Below are 27620 nucleotides of genomic sequence, written 5' to 3'. Positions count from 1 at the left end.
GAGATGGCCCTGCATGAGAGGCAGAGTTAAGTGACTTGCCCAAGGTCACACAGCTAGTGAGTATCAAGTGTCTGAAACTGGATTCGAACTCCTGTCCTCTAAACTCCAAGGTCAGTACCTATTCACTATGCCACCTAAATGCTCCCCAAAACAAGAGAGAGAATAGAGTAAATGAGGGTGGGGAGAATGGGATGGAGAGAAATACAGATAGCAATAGCAAATATGGGACAAATATTGAAGCAATTTCTCTGATGGACATATAAAGAAAGAGCTGATGGTGTCTGAATACAGACTGAAGTATATTTTTTTCCTCACTTTTTTTTTTGAGGTTTCTCTTTCTTTGTGAGGGTGGATCATATCTACCTTTACAACATGACTATGGTAGTAATGTGTTTCATGGCTATACATTTTAAACCTACACAAATTAACTTGCTTTCTCAATGGGGAGAGGGGGGAAAGGGGGGGAGTGAGGGAGGAAATTTGAAACTCAAGATTTTGGAAATAAATGTTGAAATTTGTTTTTGCATGTACCTGAGGTAAAAATTTAAAATTTTAAAAATTTTAAAAAGAGAGAGGTATGCCCTTAGACAGTGTTTATCTGAGTCTACTGAGTCTACTCTCTTCCCCCCTTTTCTTTGCCTCACCCAGAGTCCAATGACAAGTTCTTATCCTTTCTTTCTTTCCTTTTAAACAAACTCCTCCTGATGATCCACCCTTCTTGGTTACAGCTTGTTTTATTTAGGACTAATCCTTCTCTTAATTTAACCTCCCTCACTTCTCCCCTTTCCCTCCTGTTTCCCTGACTGAAATTTATTTCTGCACCCAATTCCATGATTGAGTTTGTATATTCTTCCCTCCTTTAACCTATGCAAATGAAAATAAGGTTCAAGTATTGTCTATTCCCCTTCAACTCTTTCCTTGTGGTTTATACAGTCTCCTACTTGTGCATCCAAATTATGTGAAATACTTTTCTCTTTCTCTTACTTTCTCTTCAGTTTCCAGGTCTTTTGCCTTATTAGACTCTGTCTATGACTCTTGATGATGATCATTTTCTGAAGAGATGCATATATCCATACATATACAATGTAAACAGTATGTTATGACTATTAATATTTCCTTTTTTATGTTTCTCTTGTCTCCTTTGTACTTCAAAATTTCTGTTCTGGTCTCATGTTTTCATCCGGACTCCTTGGAAATCCTTTACTTCATTAAAGATTTTCTCAACTTAGTTTTTCTGAGTAAGTTATTGATTTTAAACCTTTTGCCCCATCCCCACCCCCACTTTTGTACCATTGTATTTCAAACTCATATCATTTATGATGTTGACTTACAAAGTGGGGAAGGGTTTAGTGAATGGAAAGAAGAGGCAAGCAGGTTTGCAGCCCTGATCACTGGGTTAGTTAGGGTAGAGTTGTTGGGAGAAATGTTCCTTAGATTTCACTTCAAGAGATGAGACTGAGAGGAAATTTCTTCACAGAAAATTTTTGGGAAGGATATAGACATAGTTATCCAAGATAAAAAGGCATGGGTGGATTGGATCCACAATAGTTCTCAGAGCACCCATATATCTCACAAATCCACTGAAGTTTTTAAAAAAAAGTTTCCTATGAGTTGACATTGTGGACAACAAAGTTGACTAGTTGGTACTCTCTCCTTCCTATTCTTCCCCTCCTTCTGAAAGGTAGCAGCATTGAATTTATAGATAAAGTGGTGGGATTCAATTGGATAGCTTGGGTTCGGCAGAACCGATGCCAAATTTTATGTTGAGTTTGGTGAACCAGTTGTTGAAATGGCACTCGTAAGTAGGGTTCTCTCTAAAGTGAATGCCTGGGCAGTCACTCAATATGGAAATTACAAATTTATATTCCTTACTCTTTTTGAATGTTCATCTGTGCAAAAGCAGTATCTAAACTCCTATAGTAATATTCATTCAGTCCACAGGTGAAAAAAATTGATGGAACTATGTTTGCAATATTTATTTATTCATTTTTTAAAACTCATTATACCTTTGATTAAATACTTCATTTTAATTCCCTCATTTTTGTTACTTCAGTAAAACAAACATAAAGAGAAAAAATGCCACCAACCAGGGAGTGACAAGTTATCACTTGTTTCTGCTTTGTGTTACACCCAAAAGTCTCCTGAGATGCTATGAGTGCACTGGTGTTCCCTGAATGGTGAAACCAATAGGAATCTGAGACCCAGTGAACCAGTAGAAATATAGATTTCAAGGGTTAGCTTATCACTTGTTTCAGAAGCCATGGAAGCAGTAGAAGAAAAAAAGAGTTCAAATAGGTAGAATGAAAGGGGCAGCTAGGTAGCACAGTGGATAGAGCACCAGCCCTGGAGTCAGGAGGACTTGGGTTCAAATTTGACTTCAGACACTTAATAATTACCTAGCTGTGTGGCCTTGGACAAACCACTTAACCCCATTTGCCTTGCAAAAAAAAAAGAAAAAGAAAAAGAAAAGAAAAGAAAAGAAAAAGAAAAAGAAAAAAGAAAAGAATAGGTAGAAGGGGTTTTGGTTCTGCATATGTTCCAACATTGGCAGCTATGGTTATGTGACTGTTTTCACTCCATAAGGATACATTTGCTTACTGTGATCTAATTTTGTGTACCTTTTTTATTGTTCTTATTTGTGTATTAAATGCATGAAATATTAAACTACCTTCCAGTATATTTTTGTATACTTAAAATGGTCATTAGGGCAGAGAACTGATTGCTAATTTATTGGAATTCCACCACTGTATAGATCATACCTATCTTCTTCCATGGGGTCAGTTTGGGGCATACCTTTTTCTTTGGTCACTGTCCTTTCTTACTTGAATAATCAATAAGCATTTATTATGCACCTAATATGTACCAAAGGCAATGTGCTATTGGCAGTGTGCAAAAGGAGGCCATCCAATGGGGGAGACAACATGCAAATGAAAATACACACATCTACATATATAATATATATATATATAAAGCAAGTTATATACAAGATAAAGAGGAAATAATTAACAGAGGGAGAACAAGTACACTAGAATTAAGGCTAGAGAAGTCTTCCATTAAAAAGTTGGGACTTAAAGGAAGTCAGAGGGGTTAGTAGAATGGAAAAGGAAGAAAGTCCTTCCCCTCTCATTCCCCTCCCCGCCCAAGCATGGAGGAAAGTCAGAGAGAATGCCCAAAGCTGAGAGATGGAGAGTTTTGTTTATGGAACAATCAGAAGGCCAGCATCACAGAACTGAAAAGTACGTGACAGGGAGTAAGGTACAAGAAGACTGAAAAGCCAGGAAGGGTAAAGTTTATGAAGGGTTTTGATTGCCAAACAGAACATTTTATGTTGGATTCTAGAGACACTAGGAAACCATTGGATTTTATTAAGCAGTGGGATGGCATGGTTCAACCCTGCTTTAGGAAAACTATTTTGGTTAGGAATGGCTTGGAGTGAGAAGAGACTTAAAGATCAACCTATCCATAGGTCATTGAAATAATTCAAGCAAGAGGTGATGAGAGCCTACAATAGAGTGGTAGCAATGTCAAAGGGAAGAATAGGTATTATGGATATGGTTATTATAGAAATATCTTTTGCATAATTTACATATATAATGTTATCACATTATTTTCTTCCTTAATAGGTGGGGAAAGAGTTGGAGGAAGGAGGAAGAGAATTTGGAACAGAAAAATTTTTAAATGAATGTTAAAAAAAATTTTAAAGAAAGACATTTGAAAAAATAGATATTACAAAGGTAAAATATACTGATTGTGGCAACAGATTAAATATGAGATGTCATAGGAGGTTGAGAGATAGTGAGGTAATGACTCCTAGGCTGTGACTCTGAGGGACTGGCAGGATGATATTGTCCTTTACAGTGATAGGGAATGTAGGAGATGGGAAGAGTTTGGGGAAAGCTGAGTTCTATTTTGGATATATTGTATTTAAGATGTCTACTGTAATCCAGTTTGAGAACTGAAAGGTGGTTGGACATGTGAGACTTTGGGGTAAGATAGAGGATTTGAGTATCATCAATATATAGATGGTAATTAAATACATAGAGGCTTATGAAATCACAAAGTAATATAGATGAGGAGAAAAGGTCCCAAGATCATGGATTTCTTTTTTTTATTAAAGATTTTATTTATTTTGACTTTTACAATTTTTCCCCTAATCTTACTTCCCTACCCCACTCCCCACAGAAAGCAATTTGTCAGTCTTTACATTGTTTCAGTTTTGTACATGGATCCAAATTGAGTGTGATGAGAGAGAAATCATATCCTTAAGGAAGAAACATAAAGTATAAGGGATAGCAAGATCAGACAATAAGATATCAGGGTTTTGTCCCCTAAATTAAAGGGAATATTCCTTGGTCTTTGTTCAAACTCCGCAGTTCTTTCTCTGGATACAGATCGTATTCTCCATTGCGGACAGCCCCAAATTGTCCCTGATTGTTGCACTGATGGAAGGAGCAAGTACATCAAGGTTGATCATCTCCCCCATGGTTGCTGTTAGGGTGTATAGTGTTTTTCTGGTTCTGCTCATCTCACTCAGCATCATTTCATGCAAATCCCTCCAGGCTTCCCTGAATTCCCATCCCTCCTGGTTTCTAATAGAACAATAGTGTTCCATGACATACATAGACCACAGTTTGCTAAGCCATTTCCCAACTGAAGGACATTTACTTGATTTCCAGTTCTTTGCCACCACAAACAGGGCTGCTATGAATATTTTTGTACAAGTGATGTTTTTTACCCTTTTTCATCATCTCTTCGGGGTATAGACCCAGTAGTGGTATTGCTGGATCAAAGGGTATGTACATTTTTGCTGCCCTTTGAGCGTAGTTCCAAATTTCTCTCCAGAAAAGTTGGATGAGTTCACAGCTCCACCAACAATGTAATAGTGTCTCAGATTTCCCACAGCCCTTCCAACAATGATCATTATCCTTTCTGGTCATATTGGCCAGTCTGAGAGTTGTGAGCTTCAGAGAAGCTTTAATTTGCATTTCTCTAATAAGTAATGATTTAGAGCAATTTTTCATATGAGTATGGGTTGCTTTGATCTCCTCATCTGTAAATTGCCTTTGCATATCCTTTGACCATTTGTCAACTGGGGAATGGCTTTTTTAAAAAATATGACTCAATTCTCTGTATATTTTAGAAATGATTTCTTTGTCAGAATCATTAGTTGTAAAGATTGTTTCCCAGTTTACTACATTTCTTTTGATCTTGGTTGCAGTGGTTTTATCTGTGCAAAAGCTTTTTAATTTAATGTAACCAAAATCATCTAGTTTGTTTTTAGTGATGTTCTCCACCTCTTCCTTGGTCACAAACTGCTTTCCTTTCCATAGATCTGACAGGTAAACTACTCCTTGATCTTCTAGTTTGCTTATAGTATTGTTTTTTATGTCTAAATCCTCTATCCATTTGGATCTTATCTTGGTCTGAGGTATGAGGTGTTGATCTAATCTAAGTTTCTTCCATATTAACTTCCAATTTTCCCAGCAGTTTTTATCAAAGAGAGTTTTTATCCCAATAGCTGGACTCTGGGGCGGCTAGGTGGCGCAGTGGATAAAGCACTGGCCCTGGAGTCAGGAGTACCTGGGTCCAAATCCGGTCTCAGACACTTAATAATTACCTAGCTGTATGGCCTTGGGCAAGCCACTTAACCCCATTTACCTTGCAAAAACCTAAAAAAAAAAACCCCAACAAACCAATGGCTGGACTCTGGGTTTATCAAACAGCAGATTACCATAATCATTTCCTGCTATTGCACCTAGTCTATTCCACTGGTCCACCACTCTATTTCTTAGCCATGCCAGACAGTTTTGATGACTGATGCTTAATAATATAATTTTAGATCAGGTAGGGATAAGCCCCCTTCTTTTGTATTTTTTTCATTAAATCCCTGGAAATTCTTGACCTTTTATCTCTCCATATGAATTTACTTACAACTTTTTCTAACTCATTAAATTTTTTGGAATTTTGATTGGTAGGGCATGGATTTCTTTATGAGACAAAAATCAAGATGAAGGAGACATCTTAATTAAAAAGAAAGAGAATAGATTATATAATAGTGCCTATTAGCAGGACTTTGCCCTCTGTCCTTGAATGGGAGATTGCAGTTGGCAGTTTTAGTTCAGGGTCTGCTCCATGTTACCACCAGAACCTCTTAAAACCCCTCCAACCCTGACTCTCCTCTTCCTTCTCTCTCTCTTCTTTCTGCTCTTCCCCATCCCCCATCCTCTCTCTTTCATCTCTCTCATTCCTCTCAGATGCCACATCTCATAGGTCCCAGTGCTGTGGGATGAGGAAGGGGAGAGGGACAAAAGTGGAGGAGTCCATCATTGCTGCTGCAGCTGCAGAGCTCAACCAGTAGTCCTAGCTCCTTTCCTTCTCTGTTCTTCCTCACACAGACTGTGAACCTTTTTGAAAACTCCTGGACATGGCTCATATCTACCTCCCAGACTAACCATCAAAATTGTCCAAATTTTTGTCTATAGTGAAAGGGAACACTTGTGCCTCTGAACTACAAATCCCCATATGGGATTTTTCCAAATAAATTATTTTTGCCAAATCATTAGAGAGAAAGAGGGATGAAAGAGAACTCTTATCTTAGGGGAAACACTATTGAATATAAAAGAGCTACAATGAATGAACACAATAGAAACATGTAATTACATAATTGAGACAATGCTTGCAGAAGGTCAAATTACAAAATTTTTCTATCATTCCAAAATACTCTTTACAGGAATCAAATTGAACCTGATCACGTTCATTTTTTCCCCATGCTCATTAGACTGCTTCCAACATTACTCATTTTCTTATCTAGTGCTTTTTTGTTAATGTTTCTAGCAAGAGTTGCCCAACAATTTTGATTAAAAACTAAATTAAGACAAATAATCTTTATTGTCCTACTTTACAGTTAATGCTTTTCTGAATGCTGTATTTCATTCCTATTTTTTAGGCAGATGCTCATTTTGGAATGATTTGATCCAACTTTTATTTTGTAATGCATTTTTAAGAAATGGTTACATGATATATGAAGTGCACTAAAAGTAATGTTTTATTTATTATGAAACAATTAAACTTAAAATTAAGAGAACAAGCTGCTATTTCCACTGACTGTTCATTGTTGGTTCCAAGAAAATAGATTAACAATAGATAGTGTAGATATATCATAGAAAGATGAGAGGCAATTTGAGATTATCTTTTCTCAGTCATCTTCACCGCAGATCTTCAGGAGGGCAGTCTCATAGTCCCCAGAAGTATCTGACTGCAAGAACAAAATCAGATCAGGTAGGGAGTGAAACAGAGACAGTACTAATAAAAGAGGCTTTTAAAAAAAGCAAAAGATATATTCTCATACCCTTTGATCCAGCAATACCACTACTAGGTCTATACCCTGAAGAGATGATGAAAAAAGGTAAAAACATCACTTGTACAAAAATATTCATAGTAGCCCTGTTTGTGGTGGTAAAGAATTGAAAATTAAGTGAATGTACTTCAATTGGGGGAATGGTTTAACAAACTGGTATATGTATGTCATGGAACACTATTGTTCTATTAGAAATCAGGAGGGACGGGAATTCGGAGAAGTCTGGAAGGATTTGCATGAACTGATGCTGAGTGAGATGAGCAGAACCAGTAAAACACTATACACCCTAACAGCAACATGGGGGTGATGATCAATCTTAATGGACTTGTTCATTCCATCAGTGCAACAATCAGACACAATTTTGGAGTATCTGCAATGGAGAATACCATCTGTATCCAGAGAAAGAATTGTGGATTTTAAGCAAAGTCCAAAGACTATTACCTTTAATTTTTAAAAAAAAAAGTTATCTATTATGTAATTTTTGCTATCTCTTATACCTTATTTTTCTTCCTTAAGTATATTATTTCTCTCTCATCACATTCAATTTAGACCAATGTATACCATGGAAACAATGTAAAGATTAACATATTGCCTTCTGTGGGGGTGGGGGAGGAAAGTAAGATTAGAGGAAAAATTATAAAATTCAAAATAAATAAAATCTTTTTTTAAAAAAAAAAGAAAAAGGTATATTTTCCACAATAAAGGGAGATTCTTTGGGGGTTTTTTGGTTTTGGTTTTGAACAACAACAAAGCATTTATTAGATGATCATGTCTGTGTGTATGTGTGCACTTATGTACTGGGGTTATAAAATCAAAAATAAAATGAATCCATGCCCTCAAGAAGCTTATATTCTGACATCAATCAAAGTCTTATTTCTAAGGGAGACTCTTTGGAAAATGGATTAACAGGGACCAATTTAGTAAACTATAAGTATAATTCTTTCTTCTAAACCCCCTATTATGAATATTTAACAATCAAAGACTATTTATGTTAATTACTTCCCATATATTGCATATGTATAATAACTTCTTGGATTACATAGATTAATACATTCAATCTTTATAAAGATAACATTAATCCTAAAATCCTATAAAACTGAGGATAAAATAGTGGGGGGAAAAAGATGAGAATGGTGCTGAGGACTTTTTTTCCAAAGCTCAGCTCTTCCCTTACCAAGTAGTATATCTGGGACAGGTTATTTTACTTCTCAGTATTACACAAGGATTGGACTAAATCCTTTTTAAGGTCCCTTCTGAAACTGATAGTCAATATACTTTTATAATTCTTTGGTCATTCTTAGTTTTAATATAGAACTGATTTTATTTAAAATGGGGGGGGGGGAGTGACCCTTTATGAAAGGAGAAACCAGGGATTTCAAGCTCTTCTGACTTGGCTGATGTGTTGGTTAGTTTTAATGATTTGCTTTTTTTTTCTCTCCTCTCTTTTTTATTCTTTGTTACAAGGAATGTAAAGGGAACAGAGAGGAATATCTTTTTAAATGAAAATAATGAAAAAAAAATAAATGAAAATAATGGAAAAATAAAAGATATCTTTTTAATTAGAGAAAGAAATGGAAATGGGCTCTCTCCTTCCCCCCCACCTCATCCTGTATCTTTTAAAAGCAAATTTCCCAGTCTTTTTTCTCAACAACCACCCCAAATCATTCTGGTTCCAAAATTCTGGTCTCTAGATTTGTTAAATTGTAAAGTTTTATCCAGGAAAAATCTCACCTTGACTTGTCTTGCTTATAAGTTTTCTGTGATTTTTTTTATTATTGTAGTTCAAACCTGAAGGTGAAAATCTTATTATTTGATAAGTTGTATAATTGCAATATTTCCAATGAGCAACAGAAAGGTGGACAAGTCACTAAAAATGGGGCAAGGACAAAAATACCATACAATCATTAATAAATGTAATTGGATTGGAATGACACCCAGTGGTTGTGCACAGGTTTCCTTTGGGCATATTCATTCTCCATTTCAGCTTGATCCTCATTGTCTTTGATCATTATTTCTTTTCTCCATAGTAAAATTTTTCTTGAATTAGAGGCAGCTAAGCAATTTTTCAGTAACTTGTAAAGAATTTCACAAAAAAAAAGTCAACACTGGTCCTTTTGAACCAGGATTCTAAGAAGAAATAAAACATTACATATTTGTGTTCTTCTCTGATGCCTAATGTCATTGCCTCTTCTTAGAAAATCACTCAGTAATGAAAAAAATTAACACATTGTTGAAAGCATTCTCAGTATGAGCAAAATTTAGAAACAATCAATTCATCAATTAGCACTATGTGTTGGACACTGCTGGGACTACAAAGACCCACACACACAAACCCAAGAAAGCCTGTCTTCAAGGTACTTGCATTCTATCTGGGGAAACAACATGTTCACATATATAAGGAAGGCAATGAAGCATCAGAAGCTCTGTGTTCCAGTGTATGTCTTCCCGGTGGCAATGCCACTCCCCATGGTTGAAACCTCTCCATCCTCACATTCTTCTCTCAGAATCTCTAACTTCTTTCAAGTTTCATTCCAAGTGGCATCTTCTTCTTGAAGCTTTCCTACTAGCATCTTACTCCTCATTAGAATTACCCCTTCCTATTCATATTTTCTCCCTTTTAAAATTTGTATTTATATATATATATATATATATAGTAACTCCCAAGTAGAAGTCAAGTTTCTTAAGGAGGATTAGCTCATTTTTGAGGACACAATTTTCATATAGTAGGTACTTAAGTAGTTTTAGTCATTTTTCCATGTGAGGTTTCCATGGCAAAGATATTGGAGTGGTTTGCCATTTTGTTCTTCAGCTCATTTTATAGATAAGGAAATGGAGGCAAACAGGGGAAATGACTTGTCCGGGGTCACACAGCTAGTGTCTGAAATCAGATTTGAATCCAGGAAGATGAGTCTTCCTGACTCCAGGTCTGGCCAGCACTTAATTACTACTTGCTGAATTTGACTGACTTGAATTGAATTAGTAAGTATATGAGAGCAAATTTAATTTTTAGCACAGTACTTATATATAGTAGGTGCTTAATGAATCTTAATTGATCGTTCCCTAAAAATACAGAACTCACAAGATTATTATTCCATGCATAAGGATGATGATGATGATGACAAAAATATGACAATCATTATTCTATGCATGAGGATGATGATGGCAACAATAATTTTAACAATAATAGTTCTAGCACTTAGTTTGCAAAGGAATAAGCATATATTGTCAACTAATTGTACAGATAGTACAGTATTATAAAGTGTAAGAGAATAGACCAGTTTTGTACTGGCTCCAGAATGTGGCTTGGAAATTCCTCTGTAGCCAGAAACCCCAATATCAGTTTGGGCTCTTATTAGTTTGCCTCTGCTCTCAGAGACACTTTTCATTAAATCAAGGTTTATCTTAATTTGAGTTCCAGTTCAGAAATCAGAACTTTACTATAAATGCTCAGAGATCACACTAATATAGAGAAAATCTAAATTTCTTCCTTGAAGGATTCTGAGCAATAAACAGAGGCAGGGGGAACTTTTTTTTTTTTAGGCTTTTGCAAGGCAAATGGGATTAAGTGGCTTGCCCAAGGCCACACAGCTAGGTAATTATTAAGTGTCTGAGGCCAGATTTGAACTCAGGGACTCCTGACTCCAGGGCCGGTGCACTATCCACTGTGCCACCTAGCCTCCCCAGGAGAACTTTTTAAAAATAAAAATAAAAACAATCTTAGTGAAGAACAGGAAAATAATATGACTGTGATTATGACAAATGGAAATAGCAACAATAACAACAACAAACTCCAGATAAAGACAGTATTTTTGATGATTAACAAAATGAAAATGTACCTCCTTATTTCCTTTTTAGGAGTAACATAGCATACAGGGTCAGACTCAGATGATTAGTTGAACTGATCTTTCCCTTCTCTGTCATTTTTTTCCCTTTGTTATCAGGATAGATGAGGAATTGAAAATGTGGGGAAAAACTTTTTAATCCATATATTTAAAACTGCTGTCAAATCTCACCTTAATGGCTGAATAGAGGGAAGACCCATAATGCTTCTTGTACGCTGCTCGAATATCCAAAAGGTCAATTTCTGATCTGGAAACCATTATTCGATTCAGGGTCGATTCATCAGTGCCAGCACCCTGTCAGAAAATAAAGACATCAATAATGTGACTATCACTGAATTGAAAATCAACATGTATCTTCATCTATATAGAAAAGGCATTAAGATACAGAATCATCAGGATATCTAATTTCCATGAAACAAGCACTAACTCTGAGAAGACAACCTGAGGTTATATCCTTCCTCTGATGCTCTCCTCAAAGCCCCCCATATAAAGAGGGCTCAGAAGACCAGTCAACTCTTTATTTCTAACCAGTTGCTCTCTTTGGATTTGACTCCTCCATCATTGTACTTCCCCCCCCCACCCCCTCACTTTTTAGCTTCCTTTTATGTGTGATCTTCCATTAGATTGTAAGCTCTTTGAGGGCAAGGACTCTTTTCCCCCCCTCTATCTGTATATCCAGTACTTAGCATACTAGGCTTTTAATAAATGTTTATTGCGTTTGTATTGTAATTAAGACAATGACCTGTGTGACTAGTCACTTCAACTCCCTGGAACTCCGTTTCCTCCTCTATAAATTAAATGGGTCTGACACAATGGACATCCAAGACCCCTTCCAATCAGACTCCTTGGATATCTCTGACAGAGCTCACATTCATTAGTATATTAGTACATTTGCAGCAATGTATAATGGACCAAGTAAGAAAGAGGGTAGATTAAAGGAAAATAAACCCTTCTTTCTTCATATATTCTTAGGACTTTAATTTTTACATTTATATCAGTTGATACCAACAAATACATAAGAATTGGGCATAATAATTCCAGCCCCCCAGCCATATCTATCTAGCAACAGATTCTATACAAATTTAGGGAAAAGATAGCTTAATTCAAATATGAAATAAACATAAAATTCCATCACTAGAATTCCATAATTACATTGTCCTTATCTCTCCCTCCTTCTCTCCCCTTTTCAGGAAACTAAACACAGGATTAAATTAGAGACTAACCTTCAAAGCCTTGTGCAGTCTTTCAGCTAAAAAGGCAGGGGTGTTCTTCACACAATTAACTGTTTTTAAAAAAAGCAAGATAAAGTTCAATTTTAAAGGAGTTCAATCTATGGCAATACTTTCCCAAGACTTTTGGGAGTCAACTTGTGCATTCAACTAGGAAAAGTCTATGCTTGAAGCCATCCCAGACTCTACCATAGATCCATTTGTGCGAACATTCAGGACAATGCTAGGTCACACAGATCATGAGAACGTTTCCCAAAGACACTCCATTTCCTTGAGTCACTTATTAGGAAGGGAATGGATGAAATAACTCAATATTCTTTATTATTCCAAAGCAGCAGTAACCTGGGTTTGCCTTGATTATATTCCAAAAGGAATCATGATTATCCATCAAAACAATCTTCTTGGCACAAAATGCTGCAAAGGTGTTCATCCAAATATCTCACTAGGCAAGATATGATCCAGCAGTTGAATTTAAAATGAGACTTCCCCCCAGCAACATATTATTTTAAATGACACAATTTGATTTATAAAGTGGATACAACAATTAGATTAGACCTGGAACTAGTCATCTGCAAAATACCATAGTCTTCACCTCTTCATGTTGTATGCAATAGAGACAACATATGAAAAACAAGATAGGCAAAAATATGAAGAAATGAATTTCTCCTGAATAACAATGAAATCATAAGTAACATCAAATTCTGCTAGAAATAAATCCATTATTTATTACAGGACATTTTTACTCTTGAAATATTAAAAATCTGATCTGCAGAGCAATGAATAGATTTTGTAGTTAATGAATTCTGAGGAGCACTTCAAGATCAGGGAGCATAATTCTTCTATAATTACATGAAGAAAGTAAATATTCTGGGGAAAAATTTAGACTTATTTTGATTTTTGCAAAAGATGTAAGGAAAATATGGAGAGAAAAGAACTAAGAATTCAGATGTGGCTAGGGGAAAGGGTGAGGTAATTATGAAATATCATAGAGTAGTAAGGCATGAAGGGACCCTTGAACTTATCCTGGGCAAAACTTGCAAGAATTTGCTAAAAACTGAAGCCCTCTAAAATTTGTTATGACTTAGGTCCTTGGAGTATCATTGAATCTAACCACCTCATGTGGAAAATAAGGAAACTGAGACCCTGAGTGATGAAGGAACTTATACCAGAGCACATGGGTAGGAAGGAATGAAGCAAGATTCAAACCCAGGTCTTCTGAAAGTTAATCCATTCTTACTCAGGTTTTAAAATGCATGTGTCTTCTCAACTCCTTCTAGACATAATACTTGGCATAAAAAAAACCCTATCGTCCTAAGAATCTTAACTAAGAGAGCAATAGAAACAGCTCAGCCTTAAAATGAAATATAAAGATTACTCTCAAACTTTTATTTGCCACCAGTCTTGTTCTTGCTCCTTTAAGATTATATTTTTTTCCTTTCTTGTTAGATGTCTATGTTCTCCCCTTGTAGTAATTTGCTTTGTAGAACCAAGAAATCCTATATTCATTAGTTAGTCACCAGAGTGACTCCATTAGACATAAATCAGGGCTTGTAGCTCACAAGATGAGGCAATCTCAAAAGTGACTTTCTGGATTTACAAAAACACTAAAATTCAAGTTACTTGAATTTTAAACCAGTAATTCTAAGGATCTGTTTTTTTTAACCACCAAATTACAAACATCACAGACCCAGGATTAGTGTGCAAATAGTCTCCTTGATCCAAGGCAATATGCTATTTGGGGAAAGTTTCTTTACTCCTTAGGACCTTGGTGTCCTTATCTGTCATATGACAGGGTTGGACTAATTGATGATTCAATGTTCTTTCTCAACTCAAAGTCCAAGTTACCAAGTCAACACAATTTTAGTACCCTTAATTTTTACCTAACCTTGTAAGTTTTGCTGAAGATAAATTTGAGGCACTTTTTAAGTCCTACTATTCTATGACACTTCGTATTTACTTCACCCTTCCCATATCTATAGAAGAATTCTTGGTTCTTTTCTCCCTATCTTTTCCTTAAATTAAAACATTCCTAAGAATATTTACAACCTCAGAACTCAACCTTTAATCTTACTACTTAGCAACAACAGGCTGAGAAACAAAGAGTAAACTGTGATAAGAATTCAGAAACTACAAAGAAAAATATTCACAAATAGACCTGATGAAAGAATTGGATTTGTAGTCAGAAATATTTGGTTCAAATTCAGGCTTTACTATCTACTATTTGTGTTACTCTGGAGAAATTACCTCACACCTTCTTGACCTCCATTTTTTCATCCATAAATGAAGATACTGGCCTAACCCAAAGTAAGCATTTAATAAATGCATCCCTCCTCCTTTTCTGCTTTTCTTTCCCCTTTCATTCCTTTCTTCCTTGCTTCTTTCCTTCCTCCCATCCTTCCTTGCTTCCTTTTTACATCCCTTTTTTTAAACTGTTTTTCTCTTCCTTCTTTTCTTCCTCCCTTCCTTCCTCTTATCATCTCTTTCTTCTTTCCATCATTTCCACCTGCCTGAGGCACAGAAGGGAAAGACAGAAGAAACAGTCCTAGATCTTAAGATGTTCACAGTCTAAAAGATTCTTAAACCAAGATCTGTTCTACTAACTAAAAAACATTTTGACAACTGTATTTCTTTTAATTTCTTTTTTTAATTTATGGAATAAAGCAAGTATTCCTATGATATAGTACAATAAAAATGATGATTGCATATGAAACTGCAAATTTACTCTTTATATTTTACAATTCCTTTCAAATATATATAACTGAATTTGAATATAATTGGTTTCCTCTGTAATCCTGTATATTTTATTTTTTGCATTTAAAATCATTTTTCAAAGAAGAGGTTGATAGGCTTTTTCCAACTGCCAAAGAAGCCCATAATACAAAGAAGTTTAAGAACCCCTGCTCTTATGGGAGAGATAAGACAAATTAAGCAACTTGCAAAGATAATTTTTAAAATAAATAAAAAAATAGCTAGGTAAATGCCAAGAGCTTACCTATAGCCAGGAGCAAATCTTCAAAATGACCTGACAACTCTCCCTTAATGCTGTCCTCAATGTTCTTTTGGCTGATGTTTCTGTATTCTTCAAAGGCTTTTAAAAAATAAAGAAACAAACAAACAAAAACACAATAGCCTGAGTATAGTAACCAATCATCATGAAGCCTAGCTGGAAAAGTAAAAGTCATTACCATTATTGAGCCTCATCAGCACCAAACAAAGCTCATAAGAAACCAATTGCCACAACTGCTGTCTAAGGCATCAGCATCTAGTCATTTAACATTTTCTTTGTGGAAAAGATCAGGAGGCAAAATTCTAACTATATTTTTTAAAGGCAAACACTTTCCTAAGGCTATTTATTGAGATTAGCTGGAAAGGTTAAATAAAAGTACAATGAAAACATTTGACTTTGTATTGTTTCAAAGTAAAGCACGATAACATAAAATATTATGTATACAGGGAGAGAGAAAGGGGGAAAGTATCTATATAGTAGCAACTATGAGTTATTATGAGGGCACCATGGTGTGCAGAGTGCTGAGTCTTTATCTTCCTGAGTTTAAATCCAGTCTCAAACACTTACTAGAAGAGTAAGTCACTTCACCCTGTTTGCCTCAGTTTCCTAATATGTAAAATGACCAGAAGAAAAAAAATGGCAAGCCACTCCACAATCTTTGCCAAGAAACTTCAGGTGGAGGCACGAAGAGTTGGACATGACTGAAACAAGCAAATAAATATGAAGAAAGTCAATAAAGGTCTCATACCGGTGTCAGAACTACAAGTGAAACCAAAGTGACCCCCATTCAAGACAACCCCGAGTGGGAACATAAAGAGTTGGACACAACCAAAGAACTGAACAGCAACAACAAAACAACTGGTCATAAATCCTTTTACAAAGATTATCTCATTTGATTCTTACAGTGACTCTGGATGGTAGATACTCTCAGTATCGCAGCTTGCAGATGAGGAAATTGAGGCAGACAGAGGTGATATGATTGCCCAAAGTCACACAGCTAATGAATGTTTGAGGTTGGATTTGAATTCAGGTCTTCCTGAATTCAGGTCTAGCTATTTACCGTACACCAGCTGCCTCACTACAAAGTAAAGACATTCCAAATTAGGAAGAGTTCTTCAGTTAAGCAGAGATTCTCTCAACCAGCACATAATGGAATCCTTTCCCTTAATCATTTACAGAGTAGCAAAGGGGAATGGGAAAGAAACAAAACATTTATTGAACATCTACTATATGCTTGACATTGTGATAGACACTTTTGAGAAAATACCTATCTCCCCATGTACATGTAGGTTGAAATTGTAGCTCATTATGGTCCTCAGAACATCCCACCACTTGGTATAGTAAGTAATTATGTTTGTAACCAGTATACGGTAATAATAAATGGGAACTGGGAACTAAGAGAAGTCACTTGCCAAAACCACTTCTGAAATTAGGGTCGCATCCAGAGAAAAGGCACTAAATTAGGAGAAGCCAACTAGATTCCAGGAAATGATGTTCTGTCTGTGAGCTAAGCACCAGTTTTGTAGTGGTTCAGTCATAACTCCATTTGGGATTTTCTTGGCAAAGATACTGGAGTTGTTTGCCATTTCCATCTCCAGTTCATTTTACAGATAAGGAAACTGAGGCAAACAGGGTGAAGTGACTCACCCAGAGTCACTCAACTAGTATGAGTCTAAGGTCACATTTGAACTCGTCTTCTTGATCGCAGGCCCTACTACCACCTAGCTGCCCCACAGTAAGCATCAGACATAAACAGTAAAACCAGAAGAATGTTAAGCTAATAAAGAAAACCTAAAGTGGCACTGATACCTTTGAAATGATGTTGATATGATAATGAGTCAAGCCCAAGATGGTAGAGATAAGAGTTTCTTTGCCCAGCCCTCCCTCACTTAAATCCAATTCATTTGCAAGTCATGGCACCATCATGGCATCATGAATATATTTAGACATTTGCATGTGTATACATATATTTCTGTATCTGTATAAAATATATACACTTCAGATTTGGTCTGTGTATATATAGGGCAAAGAACAATAAATCTATCCCCCAGGTAGAACTAGAACATACCTTGTGGATGCATGCTATACAAGTGCTCCAAACCCATCTGCAGTTGCATGACTGTATGTGCCCCAGCTCTCCCTCAAGTCTTTCCTACACCCCATTCCTTGCACCATCACCACATCATCTGCCTGTATACTGTCTTAGTAAAGTGTGGATGATGCATTTTCTTCTTGCTGCCAAGCATGATTTTTATTGGTGAGTATCTAAAGAATGGATCCTATTCACTTTGACCCAACTGGGAACCCCTTTTTGGATCTCCTTCCCAAGGCATAAGTTTAAGGATTCCTGGGCTAGAACTTCATTTGTCAACAGTCACACCTACTGTTAGCAGGTTTGCCATGGTGAATTCACTGATAGAAAGGGAAGGCTGACATTGGAACCCCTCCAGATAGGAACCTGCCCTCAGTTGGATTTAATGGAACAACAGATCTTAGTCTCCCTGAACGTCCTTCTTGGAAGCATCCTAGTGACTTGGAAGTGATCATGGCTTCTTAAAGGTTCTATTAAGGGAACATAAGCTCTGGTCAGTCCTACCAACTCTAAAGACTTCAGATATGGTCCCAGTAGAGAACTTTGTCTGCTGTCCAAGCACCACTTGACCTAAGTCACGGGAGACTTTTCCCAAAGAAGTTGGTCAATAGACAATGGATTTCATCAATCCATCAAGCATTCATTATGTGACTATTCTGTGCCAAACACTCTACCAGAGAGAACAAGATTGCTTAGGATATAAAAAAGAGAACCAATTCCTACTCAAAAGGAGCTTAGAGGCTAATGATGAAGACAACAAGTTCATAAAATATAGATACACAGAAGAAATTTAAAGGGAATAGATTTCAACATATCCATGCATGCATACTTATATTTATGGATCTGTATATAAATATATTCCCTTTAAATTTCTTCTGTGTATCTATATTTTATGTGAACTTACACAAATTTAAGGTGATTATATCTAGAATAATGCATGTATATGTACATATACACACACACATGAATTTAAGGTGAATATATTTAGATATGCATGCATCATACATGCATACAGCTAAATATATATTCACTTCATTCATACACATAAATATACACATGCATATGTCTAAATATATTCATTTTAAATTTGTTCTATGTATATTTTATATGAACTTGTTGTACATATATACAAAGGTATTTGTATATCTATATATTTATTTAAATATATATATATATATATATATATATATCCCACACACATCTTAATATATTTAAACACAGATACTGTAGTTACCATCAAGGTAGTTTGGGACAGAGTGTACTCACAATCATGAGACTCAGAAAGGATTCCAAGCGCCTGAGCAGCATTTTGAAGGAAGAAAAGCCTTGATAAGTTGGAGGTAAAGAGGGAATTTATTCACTGATAATCGTGAAGCATAAAAATATTCCTTGACCTTGAGTGGAGGTCTCCCACTCCAACTATCTGAAGACCTTAGAATGTCTCTCCCCAAGGCCTGGTCCCCTCCCCCCTCAATGGAAAGGTGTTTTGGGGGGACATTCCATGTTGTGGAGGGATCCAAGTGGGTCTACTTTCATTTCTCTCTTACCCCATTCCCCACTTTCAAAACTTCATAACCCTGTCCCCATGTTACTGTATACTCTCCCTACTCCCAGTACTTCAGTTTACTTTTGTGTGCGCATTAGAATGTTAGCCCCTTGAGAACAGGAACTGTCCTTGTATGTCTAACTTAATTAAGTCTTATTTCCTTCTTTCCTTTTTCCCTGCCTCCTTCTTTCTCTTCTGCTTCTTCCTTAATTCCAGAAATAAGGAATTCTAGCTATTTCTGACAAAAAAAAACAAAGCTGAAAAGTATCTACAACCCAAACATCATAGTCAAGAGAAACATAAAATAGCTATGACACAGCAACTTAAAGAGACTTTACAGGGATGAAAGGTTTACATTCTAAAAGGGAAAATGATACCAGGCTTCCCTTGGAATCTTGATACCATCAAGGGTCATAGACAGCATTTAATAAAGATGAAGGACTGAGAGTGATGTTGCTGTATTTTGATCATAAAAGAAGAAAGGAAAGGAAAGAAAGAGAGAAGAAAACTGGAGAAATGATCTATCTCGAATCTTTCTCACATAATAAAGGTATAGAAAATAGAACACTATATAAACAAGAAGTAAGGAAGTGGGCATCACTTGAGCTTCACTTTTATGTAAGTTAGAAGAATATAGAACAGGCACACATAAGGGTTGGATATAGAGATATCTCCAAGACAGCTGAATTTTCAAAAGAATTGAGATCTTTTTCAGATGAATTACCTTTTTTAGTCATTCCCTATCATCTTCTTCCTACCAGAAAGAATTAAATATTCACAGATGCTAAAAAATTATTTATTTGTTTTTTTGCAAGGCAATGGGGTTAAGTGACTTGCCCAAGGTCACATAGCCAGACAATTATTAAGTATCTGAGATCGGATTTAAACTCAGGTCCTCCTGACTCTGGGGCCAGTGATCTATCCACTGTGCCACCTAGTTGCCCCTAAATATTTACATATTTTAAAGTTGTATTATAATGTTATTAAAACCCCAAAACAAGGGGCAGTTAGGTGATGCAGTAGATTGAGCATGGGCCCCGGAGTGAGGAGTACCTGAGTTCAAATCTGGCCTCAGACACTTAATAATTACCTAGCTGTGTGGCTTTGGGCAAAACACTTAACCCCATTGCCTAGCAAAAAAACCTAAAAAAAAAAAACCCCAAAACAACTTCTATCTCCCAGGATGTATCAAAAACAAGGATGGATTGATGGAAGAAATCTCTTATCTTTTACATTCGAGCCTTTCCCTTCTCTATATTCTAACAGGCTGCACTGCAAGAGTTGCCTTCTTCCTCCTGTCTCTCTACAATTAACTGTACTTTATAACCTATTTATCTTTCAAACAAATAGGGTCTTCTTGTCTTGGGTTATGGCTCCAATTTCCCATCTTTTTGCCCTTCAAAAGTCAAAAGCAAGACACATTTGAGTAAAAACAACCCAATATGGTCTAAGATGAATTGATTTCATACTTAGTCTCAGTTGAGGAAAGCTCCTTAGACACAGGATTTCGATGAACTTGTCTTCATCTGTGCCCCATCTCTTCTCACCAGCTTCATAAAGGATCTATTACAAGAGAGAGATCATCACTTCAGTGCTACAATGCACACACCCAAAAGTGTTGCTGTTGCTGTTTTTATAAATCATGTATTTCTAAAGGATATGGGGCTTGGAAGAAAGGGAGGCATTACCCTTTTTATTTATCTATTTAATGGAATAAAACAAGTATTTCTATAATAATAAAAAAGATGACTGCACATGAAACTTCAAGTCTATTATGTAGAACTTTGCTGGTCTGTTTAAATATATGATCATTATCTTATAAATTTCTTTATTTCCTTCTCTGCTCCCTTGCCCTACAGATGGCTACCATTAGAAATATATATTATATATATGAATCTTCTTTCTTTTTTTTTAGGTTTTTGAAAGGCAAATGGGGTTAAGTAGCTTGCCCAAGGCCACACAGTTAGGTAATTATTAAGTGTCTGAGGACCCAAGAAATATATATATATATATATATATATATATATATATATATATATATATATGTAAGCATCTCCCTTCAAAAGTAAGAAATGTGTGTGTGTGTGTGTGTGTGTGTGTGTGTGTGTGTGTGTGTAAGCATCTTCCTTCAAAAGTTCTTTTTTAAGGGCAGCTAGGTGGCACAGTGGATAGAGCACTGGCCCCGGAGTTAGGAGTACCTGAGTTCAAATCCGGCCTTAGACACTTAATGATTACCTAGTTGTGTGGCCTTGGGCAAGTCATTTAACCCCATTGCCTAGCAAAAAAAAGTTCTTTGTAGTTAATTTGAATATTTTTAACAGTCAAAATGACATATTTGCTCAAAGTCATTTTTAAAATAATATTGCTTTTACTATATACAATGTTCTCTTTGTTCTGCTCATTTCACTCCCTATTCTTTCATGCAGGTCTATTCATGTTTTTCTAAGATCATTGAGCTTATCATTTCTCATAGCATGATAGTATTCTATCACAAACATAAAACATCACTCAGCTTAATTACTTTAAAAAATTGCTAATTTTTCCAACTTTAAATCAACAGTTTTTATTTCCCCCCCCCCCCCCCGCCACAGCTTATAATTGTTTGCATAATGAGACATGTCAAAGAAAGTAAGGGGAGGGGCAGCTAGGTGGCACAGTGGATAGAGCACCAGTCCTGGAGTCAGGAGGACCTGAGTTCCAATCCAGCCTCAGATACCTAATAATTACCTAGCTGTGTGGCCTTGGGCAAGCCACTTAACACCACTGCCTAAAATAAATAAAAAATTTTTAAAAATTAAAAAAAAGAAAGTAGGGAGTCACCAGGGACAGTGGGAAGCATATTCCCCAAGATGCTTTCCTTTAGAGAAAAGAAACCAAATCCAAAATTAACTAGTAAATGTGCCTCTCTTTGTCACCACAAAGACAGAAATGAAAGGATGTAAAGTGACTGAAGGGAAAAATCAGTATCTATGGCATTTCGCTTTTCAGAGATTGTTTCTAACCTGGGCATCCTTTTTTGCAAGATATTCATCCACTTTCAGACTTTCATCTCTTCTGCCCTGGAACAAGAACAAAGGCAAAAAGAGACATTCATTAAAATAGAGAAAATTCTAGGACATCTCTATCTATGATACAATACTATTACATACAAATACACTCACTTCTAATCAGCAAGAGACCTCTCTCTAGTGTCATATCTATCCATCACACAGTCAACCAGATGTTTGGCTGGTATACTGCATGTCTTGTTAGCAGTTGCAGTTAGTATGGCTTATTTGAAATTTACTTTGTGACCTTTCTTCATATATAAACAGTTCTGTTAATGGTCTGGTAAAGCAGAATGGCCCTGCTTGAATTACTCAGAAAATTCTAACAGAATGGCCCTTTCAAAAATTAATAGCTCCAAAATAATTTTTCCCTCACTTCAAACAATAGGTATAAGTTTGTATGATTTTCAATTAGATGTTTCTCTTCTATATTGCACCTACCATGCGATCGGCAATGTGCTAAGTGTCTTATAATTACCTCATATAATCCTCGCAATAACTCTGGGAGATAGGAGCTATTATTGCCGTTACTTAACAGTTGGCAAAACTGAGGCAGATGATTGTCCAAGGTCACACAGCTGAATGTCTGATGGAGTATTTGAACTCAGGTCTTGAGAAAGCAAAAGACTATATATAGTTTAACATATACATATATAAATATATACATTTTAATAAATATTTATTGAATACCTATTATGTGTTCAGCACTCTGCTAAGTACTGGGAAAACACAAAGAAAGGCAAAAGGCAATCCCTTTCTTCAAGGAACTCACAGTACTTAGAGGAGAAAATATGTAGACAACTTTGGAATCCGAATGTTATATTTGAAATAAGAATCTAAAGAAAAATGCACATACCATAAGCATATATACATGTATGTATATGTCTGTATATATATTTGTCATCCTTTTTCAGTTCTAAATATGGTGCCTTCATTCTTTTAATATCAAAAGGGAGCAGAACCTGAAATTAGGGTAGGTGGCCACCAGGTGGTGCCAATACTTCAGTCATGCCCTCCTGGTCCAACCATCAGGGCTGGAATCCTTACCAGGCAGCCAGGGATTGTCCAAGAATTAGAAGATTTTTAGATTGGCTTAAAGAGGCAACTGATATGAAATTTATTTTAGTTAAACAAATGCCTGAATGACTAAGGCAGTCTGATCTGATAGCAAGTGCCTTGACCTGGAATCATGGAACTTAAGTTTAGAACCTCTGGTTCTATTGAAGTTGGAGTTCCAGGACTTGAGTTCAAATCCTGAAAACCACATAAACTCCTGGGCATCAGGGAGAGAAAAGATTTTTAATTCATTGTATTGCTATCTCCAGTGTTTAGCACTGATTCTTTCTTTTCTTTTCTTTTCTTTTTTTTGGAGGCAATTGGGGTTTAGTGATTTGCTCAAGGTCACACAGCTAATAAGTGTCTGAGGCTGGATTTGAATTCTTAACTCTTGAACCTCTGATTCTTTTATAAATGTTTGTTGATTGATATTGAAGAAGCAAGCAACTTACATCTGCCAAAGTCAATAGTGCTTTTCTGAAGTCTCCAGATGTCTCTGAACTAATGTCATCACAAAGGCTCTTCTTATATGCTAAAACCAAACAATAATAAAAGTAAACTACTGCATACTAAAAAACATTTCAGCATAAGACAGAAAACTTTCACAGTAATACAAGGACCTATTTATGTAACTGATCTTATTTTTCCCAAGAAGAGTATTAGAATGTTGATTGCATTTTTCATAATCAATTTTTTTAAAAATAGAAAGTGAAAAAGAAGTAAAAGAATTTTTAAAAGGAAAGAAATTTGGTATACCCTTCCCTTCTCCAAATATTCATTTTCCCTGAGCAACAAAGTCTTATTATTATTATATTAAAATTTTTTTACAATTAAGCATTTGCTCTCTCTCTCCCTCCTTTCCTAACACACACACACACACACACACACACACACACACACACACACACACACGCAATGACCTCTGCAACAAAAAGACATAGTCAAGCAGAACATCTCCCCATATTGATCACATCCAAAAAGTACATGCCTCACTCTGCAAACCTTATCCTGGAGGTGGGCAGCATTCCAAATGATTGGTGCTTTGAAATTGTGGTTGAATGTTGCATTGATCAGTGTTCTTTCAAGATGGTCCATTTTTACACCTTTAATGCTATACTCTAATTCATTCTCCTGGTTCTGTTCACTTCATTCAATATCAATTCAAAGTGACATTTAAAGGATGCCCATTTCCCTATCCCTTCCTATATATTACAACTTTTCCTCTTCAGGTATGTGAGATAAGTTTTCTGCCCCTTCCCCATTTCTTCTCTTTCTTTCCCTTGACTTTCCTTTCTTCTTTTAAGATCATCAAAACATAACACAAGTCCCCCCTAGGTCTTCCATCTTAGTTAATTCCCCCTGTGACTCTTGCTGACATCATAGGCATTCTTTCTCATTAGAATTTAAACACTTGATCCATAAGTCTCCTCATAGACAACTTCTATTTGTCTTTTTTATAATGTTCTTTACTCTAGTGTTTGTAATTCAAAATTTCTATTCAGCTCTGAAAATTTCATCAGGAAGCTTGAAAATCCATGGTTTCATTAAAAATCTATTTTCCAGGGGGAAGCTAGGTGGTACAGTGGATAGAGCACTGGCCCCAGAGTCGGGAGGACCCGAATTCAAATCTAGACTCAGATACTTAATAATTACCCAGCTGTGTGGCCTTGGGCAAGTCACTGAACTCCAATGTCTTTCAAAAAAATAAAAAATATATATTTTCCAGTCAGAAAAAAAGACACTTTTAAAGAGGGACAGGGTGAGAGAGAGAATAGAAGAAATAGGGAGAAATAGCATGGAGAAAAATCCGAGGTAAAAAAATCCATTTTCCCTCTAGTATTACGATATTATTCAGTTTTGCTATATAGACTCTTGGCTGGAAATCTATGTTTGGCTTTAAGAAATAAATTATTCCAGACTTTCTTAATTTCTTTATGTGCAATGGGCAACAAGGTTGCCCCTCCTGTGAATCTGGACTTCTACTTGTCCAAGAGCACAGCCTTTCCCTGAACTGAAATGTTCCCTGTGGTACTATTGCCCAGTGCCATCCCCAGTGTCTGTAGATCCCTCTGTCTTAGAAAAATGAGTCACTGTGATTTTTTTCTTGGATTCCCCCAAAACTTTTGCTTCATGCATTTTTTTAACGTTTGGAGTTTCATAGGGCTTGCTATAGTGTTTTCACCTCCTCTCTAATGACATTAATAGATGCTTAGGATCCTCTCAACCCTGGAATTATGATTGTATGCAGTAATATATAATTTTTCCTCATACTAATCCAGATGGTTGGTTCAATTAAGCAATATTTCTATAAGGTAGGAGTGAGGAACCTTTTTTTCCTGCCAAGGGCTATTTGAATATTTATAACATCATTCAACATCATTTGGCTAAACATTTAATTAATTCACTCATAAAAAGTTCCCAGATTTATTAAATTTTGAGGTCCTCTTGCAGTTGCCTTGGCAGCACCAGATCAAATGATTTTGTGAACTGGAAGTTCCCCAGTTCTGCTATAGGGTAAAAGTTTATGTATCTATTAGTTCAAACCCATAAATCATGGTAGCTGATGGCATTGTGCAGAGCCATGAGTAAGGAGGACTTAAGTTCAAATCTAGCTTCAAACACTTACTAGCTGTGCAAACTTGGGCAAGTCACTTAACTTCTGTCTGCCTCAGTTTCTTCAACTGTAAAATGATGTTCATAATGGTACCCATTCCACAGGTTGTTGGGAAGATCAAATGAAATATTTTATATACATACATATATATATGTATACACACACACACACACATATATATATATTATTCATATAATATATATATATTTTCCAGGGCTATGAGTTTTATTTTATTTCTCCTCCATTAACCTTATGTGATGGTTTCTAACTCAAATAACATTGACATATCTCTTTCCTTATTCTAAATACAATTCTTTTTCCCACCTTAAGGTCAAGATGGTGGGAGAATTGAGCAACATGTCCATTTTTCCCAAAATGTACATGACTACTCATGTCTAAATGGCCATATGGTGGAAAGTCCCCTTACCTGTATAATAAGCCTGGGAGATCTCCTTCATTTGCTTGCTACTCCTAGAAGCTAGAATTTCAATCAAGGAACTCTCATTAGTTCCAGTGCCCTGAAACAGAAATATGGATTTTCTAAGAATGTTAATGTATTTTTACCCTTTTTATTTCAGTCTTAGCAGAAGGGAAAAGTAGTTTCCAGCAAATTAATTATATCACATATCACACTAAAATAGCTTTCTAAGCCTCAGTGATTTTGTCATTAACATAACACAAATATTCTGGAATTGGTTAGCATTAAAAAAAATTACAAAGCTTCTGGAAAATGAAGAAAACAATAATTCCTAGTGGAAGTCTAATTCGCCAAACTATGGTACATGCTCAGAGATGTCATTCTTAGCTCCTGTTAACTATCCGGGAGTTTGTGGGTGTTCTATGGGTCATATGAGACTTGGACTAAAATGTTTGTACTTTGAGCTGACAGAGTTTTCATAGATTGCAGAGATGGAAAAATTGATGATTCAGTAGGGATTTTAAAAAGTGACCCCACTCTCAGTTCCATTCTTGTTTTCTAGCTATGATCTGCATCAATATTGCTTTGAGATTCTTTCCAAGAGGGAGTTGGGGGAAAATAGACTTGTTGCTAAATCCCCCCATCACTCTGACCACCATGTGGCCATGAGCGCATGGCCACCAAAGAACATTACTTGCTTAGGAAAGCTTGAGCCTGGTTTTGGGCTGCCTTTTGTGCATCTGTTCTCTTACTTCCAGGGCCATCTCCAGTCATCCTGATTCATATCTGGCCACTGGACTCAGATGTCTCTAAAGGAGAAAGTGAGGCTGGTGACTTAGCACGGCACCCCAACTCTCAATCCAATTCACATGCTTAACATGTCGTCACCTCCCTGATGTCATCTTCAAGAACATCATCACCATCGTGATCATTGTCACGGTTCATCATCATGGTCATTGTCATCATCCAAACCCTAAGCAAACAAGTGTCTAGCCTGAGATGGAGATGTCCAGATTTGAAGACAGCCTTGTGAGGTTGAGAAGACTAGTGTTCCAATGCTCCACTGGGTAATAGGGAAGGAGGCTCCAGCAACTACACCAATTCTTGGAGATCCAAGTCTGACCATTTACCGGCATTGCCAGGATGGTCCAGAGTCAAGGTAAAAGCAAAATCCCTGATTAACAATCTTAAAAAACCCTTTATTTTAAAAGAATTAATAAATTTTAAATTAATAAATTAAGTTATGAATCTTGTTATAATATACATGGTGAATCTTTTATGTTTAGCATTTCTTTTGTGTGCAGGAATAAAATATTTATCCCATACCTGATTCATATTGTACACTAAGTACCCTTCAATAATTTTTTTGGGGGGGACACTATATTTAAGCCATAATCTAAGGTCTAAGTAAA

General features: G+C 36.2%; 1 protein-coding gene across 2 annotated transcripts in view; it reads right to left on the bottom strand.

The window, feature by feature from the left end:
* Positions 1–7022: 7022 nt before the first annotated feature.
* The window catches only part of ANXA3 (annexin A3), a 49546-nt gene continuing 28948 nt past the window's right edge, over positions 7023–27620 (bottom strand). For both annotated transcript variants that reach the window (XM_074228557.1, XM_074228558.1), the window contains exons 7-14: positions 26218–26308; positions 23629–23708; positions 22076–22132; positions 20543–20636; positions 15421–15516; positions 12423–12481; positions 11371–11493; positions 7023–7255 (exon numbers count right to left, since the gene is read on the bottom strand). In XM_074228557.1, coding sequence (XP_074084658.1) covers positions 7196–7255; positions 11371–11493; positions 12423–12481; positions 15421–15516; positions 20543–20636; positions 22076–22132; positions 23629–23708; positions 26218–26308 — 660 coding nt within the window. In that variant the 3' untranslated portion in view covers positions 7023–7195. The remainder of the gene's footprint in view (positions 7256–11370; positions 11494–12422; positions 12482–15420; positions 15517–20542; positions 20637–22075; positions 22133–23628; positions 23709–26217; positions 26309–27620) is intronic.

The sequence above is a fragment of the Macrotis lagotis genome, chromosome 3, assembly GCF_037893015.1.
Source record: "Macrotis lagotis isolate mMagLag1 chromosome 3, bilby.v1.9.chrom.fasta, whole genome shotgun sequence".
Classification (NCBI taxonomy): domain Eukaryota; kingdom Metazoa; phylum Chordata; class Mammalia; order Peramelemorphia; family Peramelidae; genus Macrotis; species Macrotis lagotis.
The sequence above is the reverse complement of the archived record's forward strand: the minus strand, read 5'-3'. Positions and strand labels throughout refer to the sequence as shown.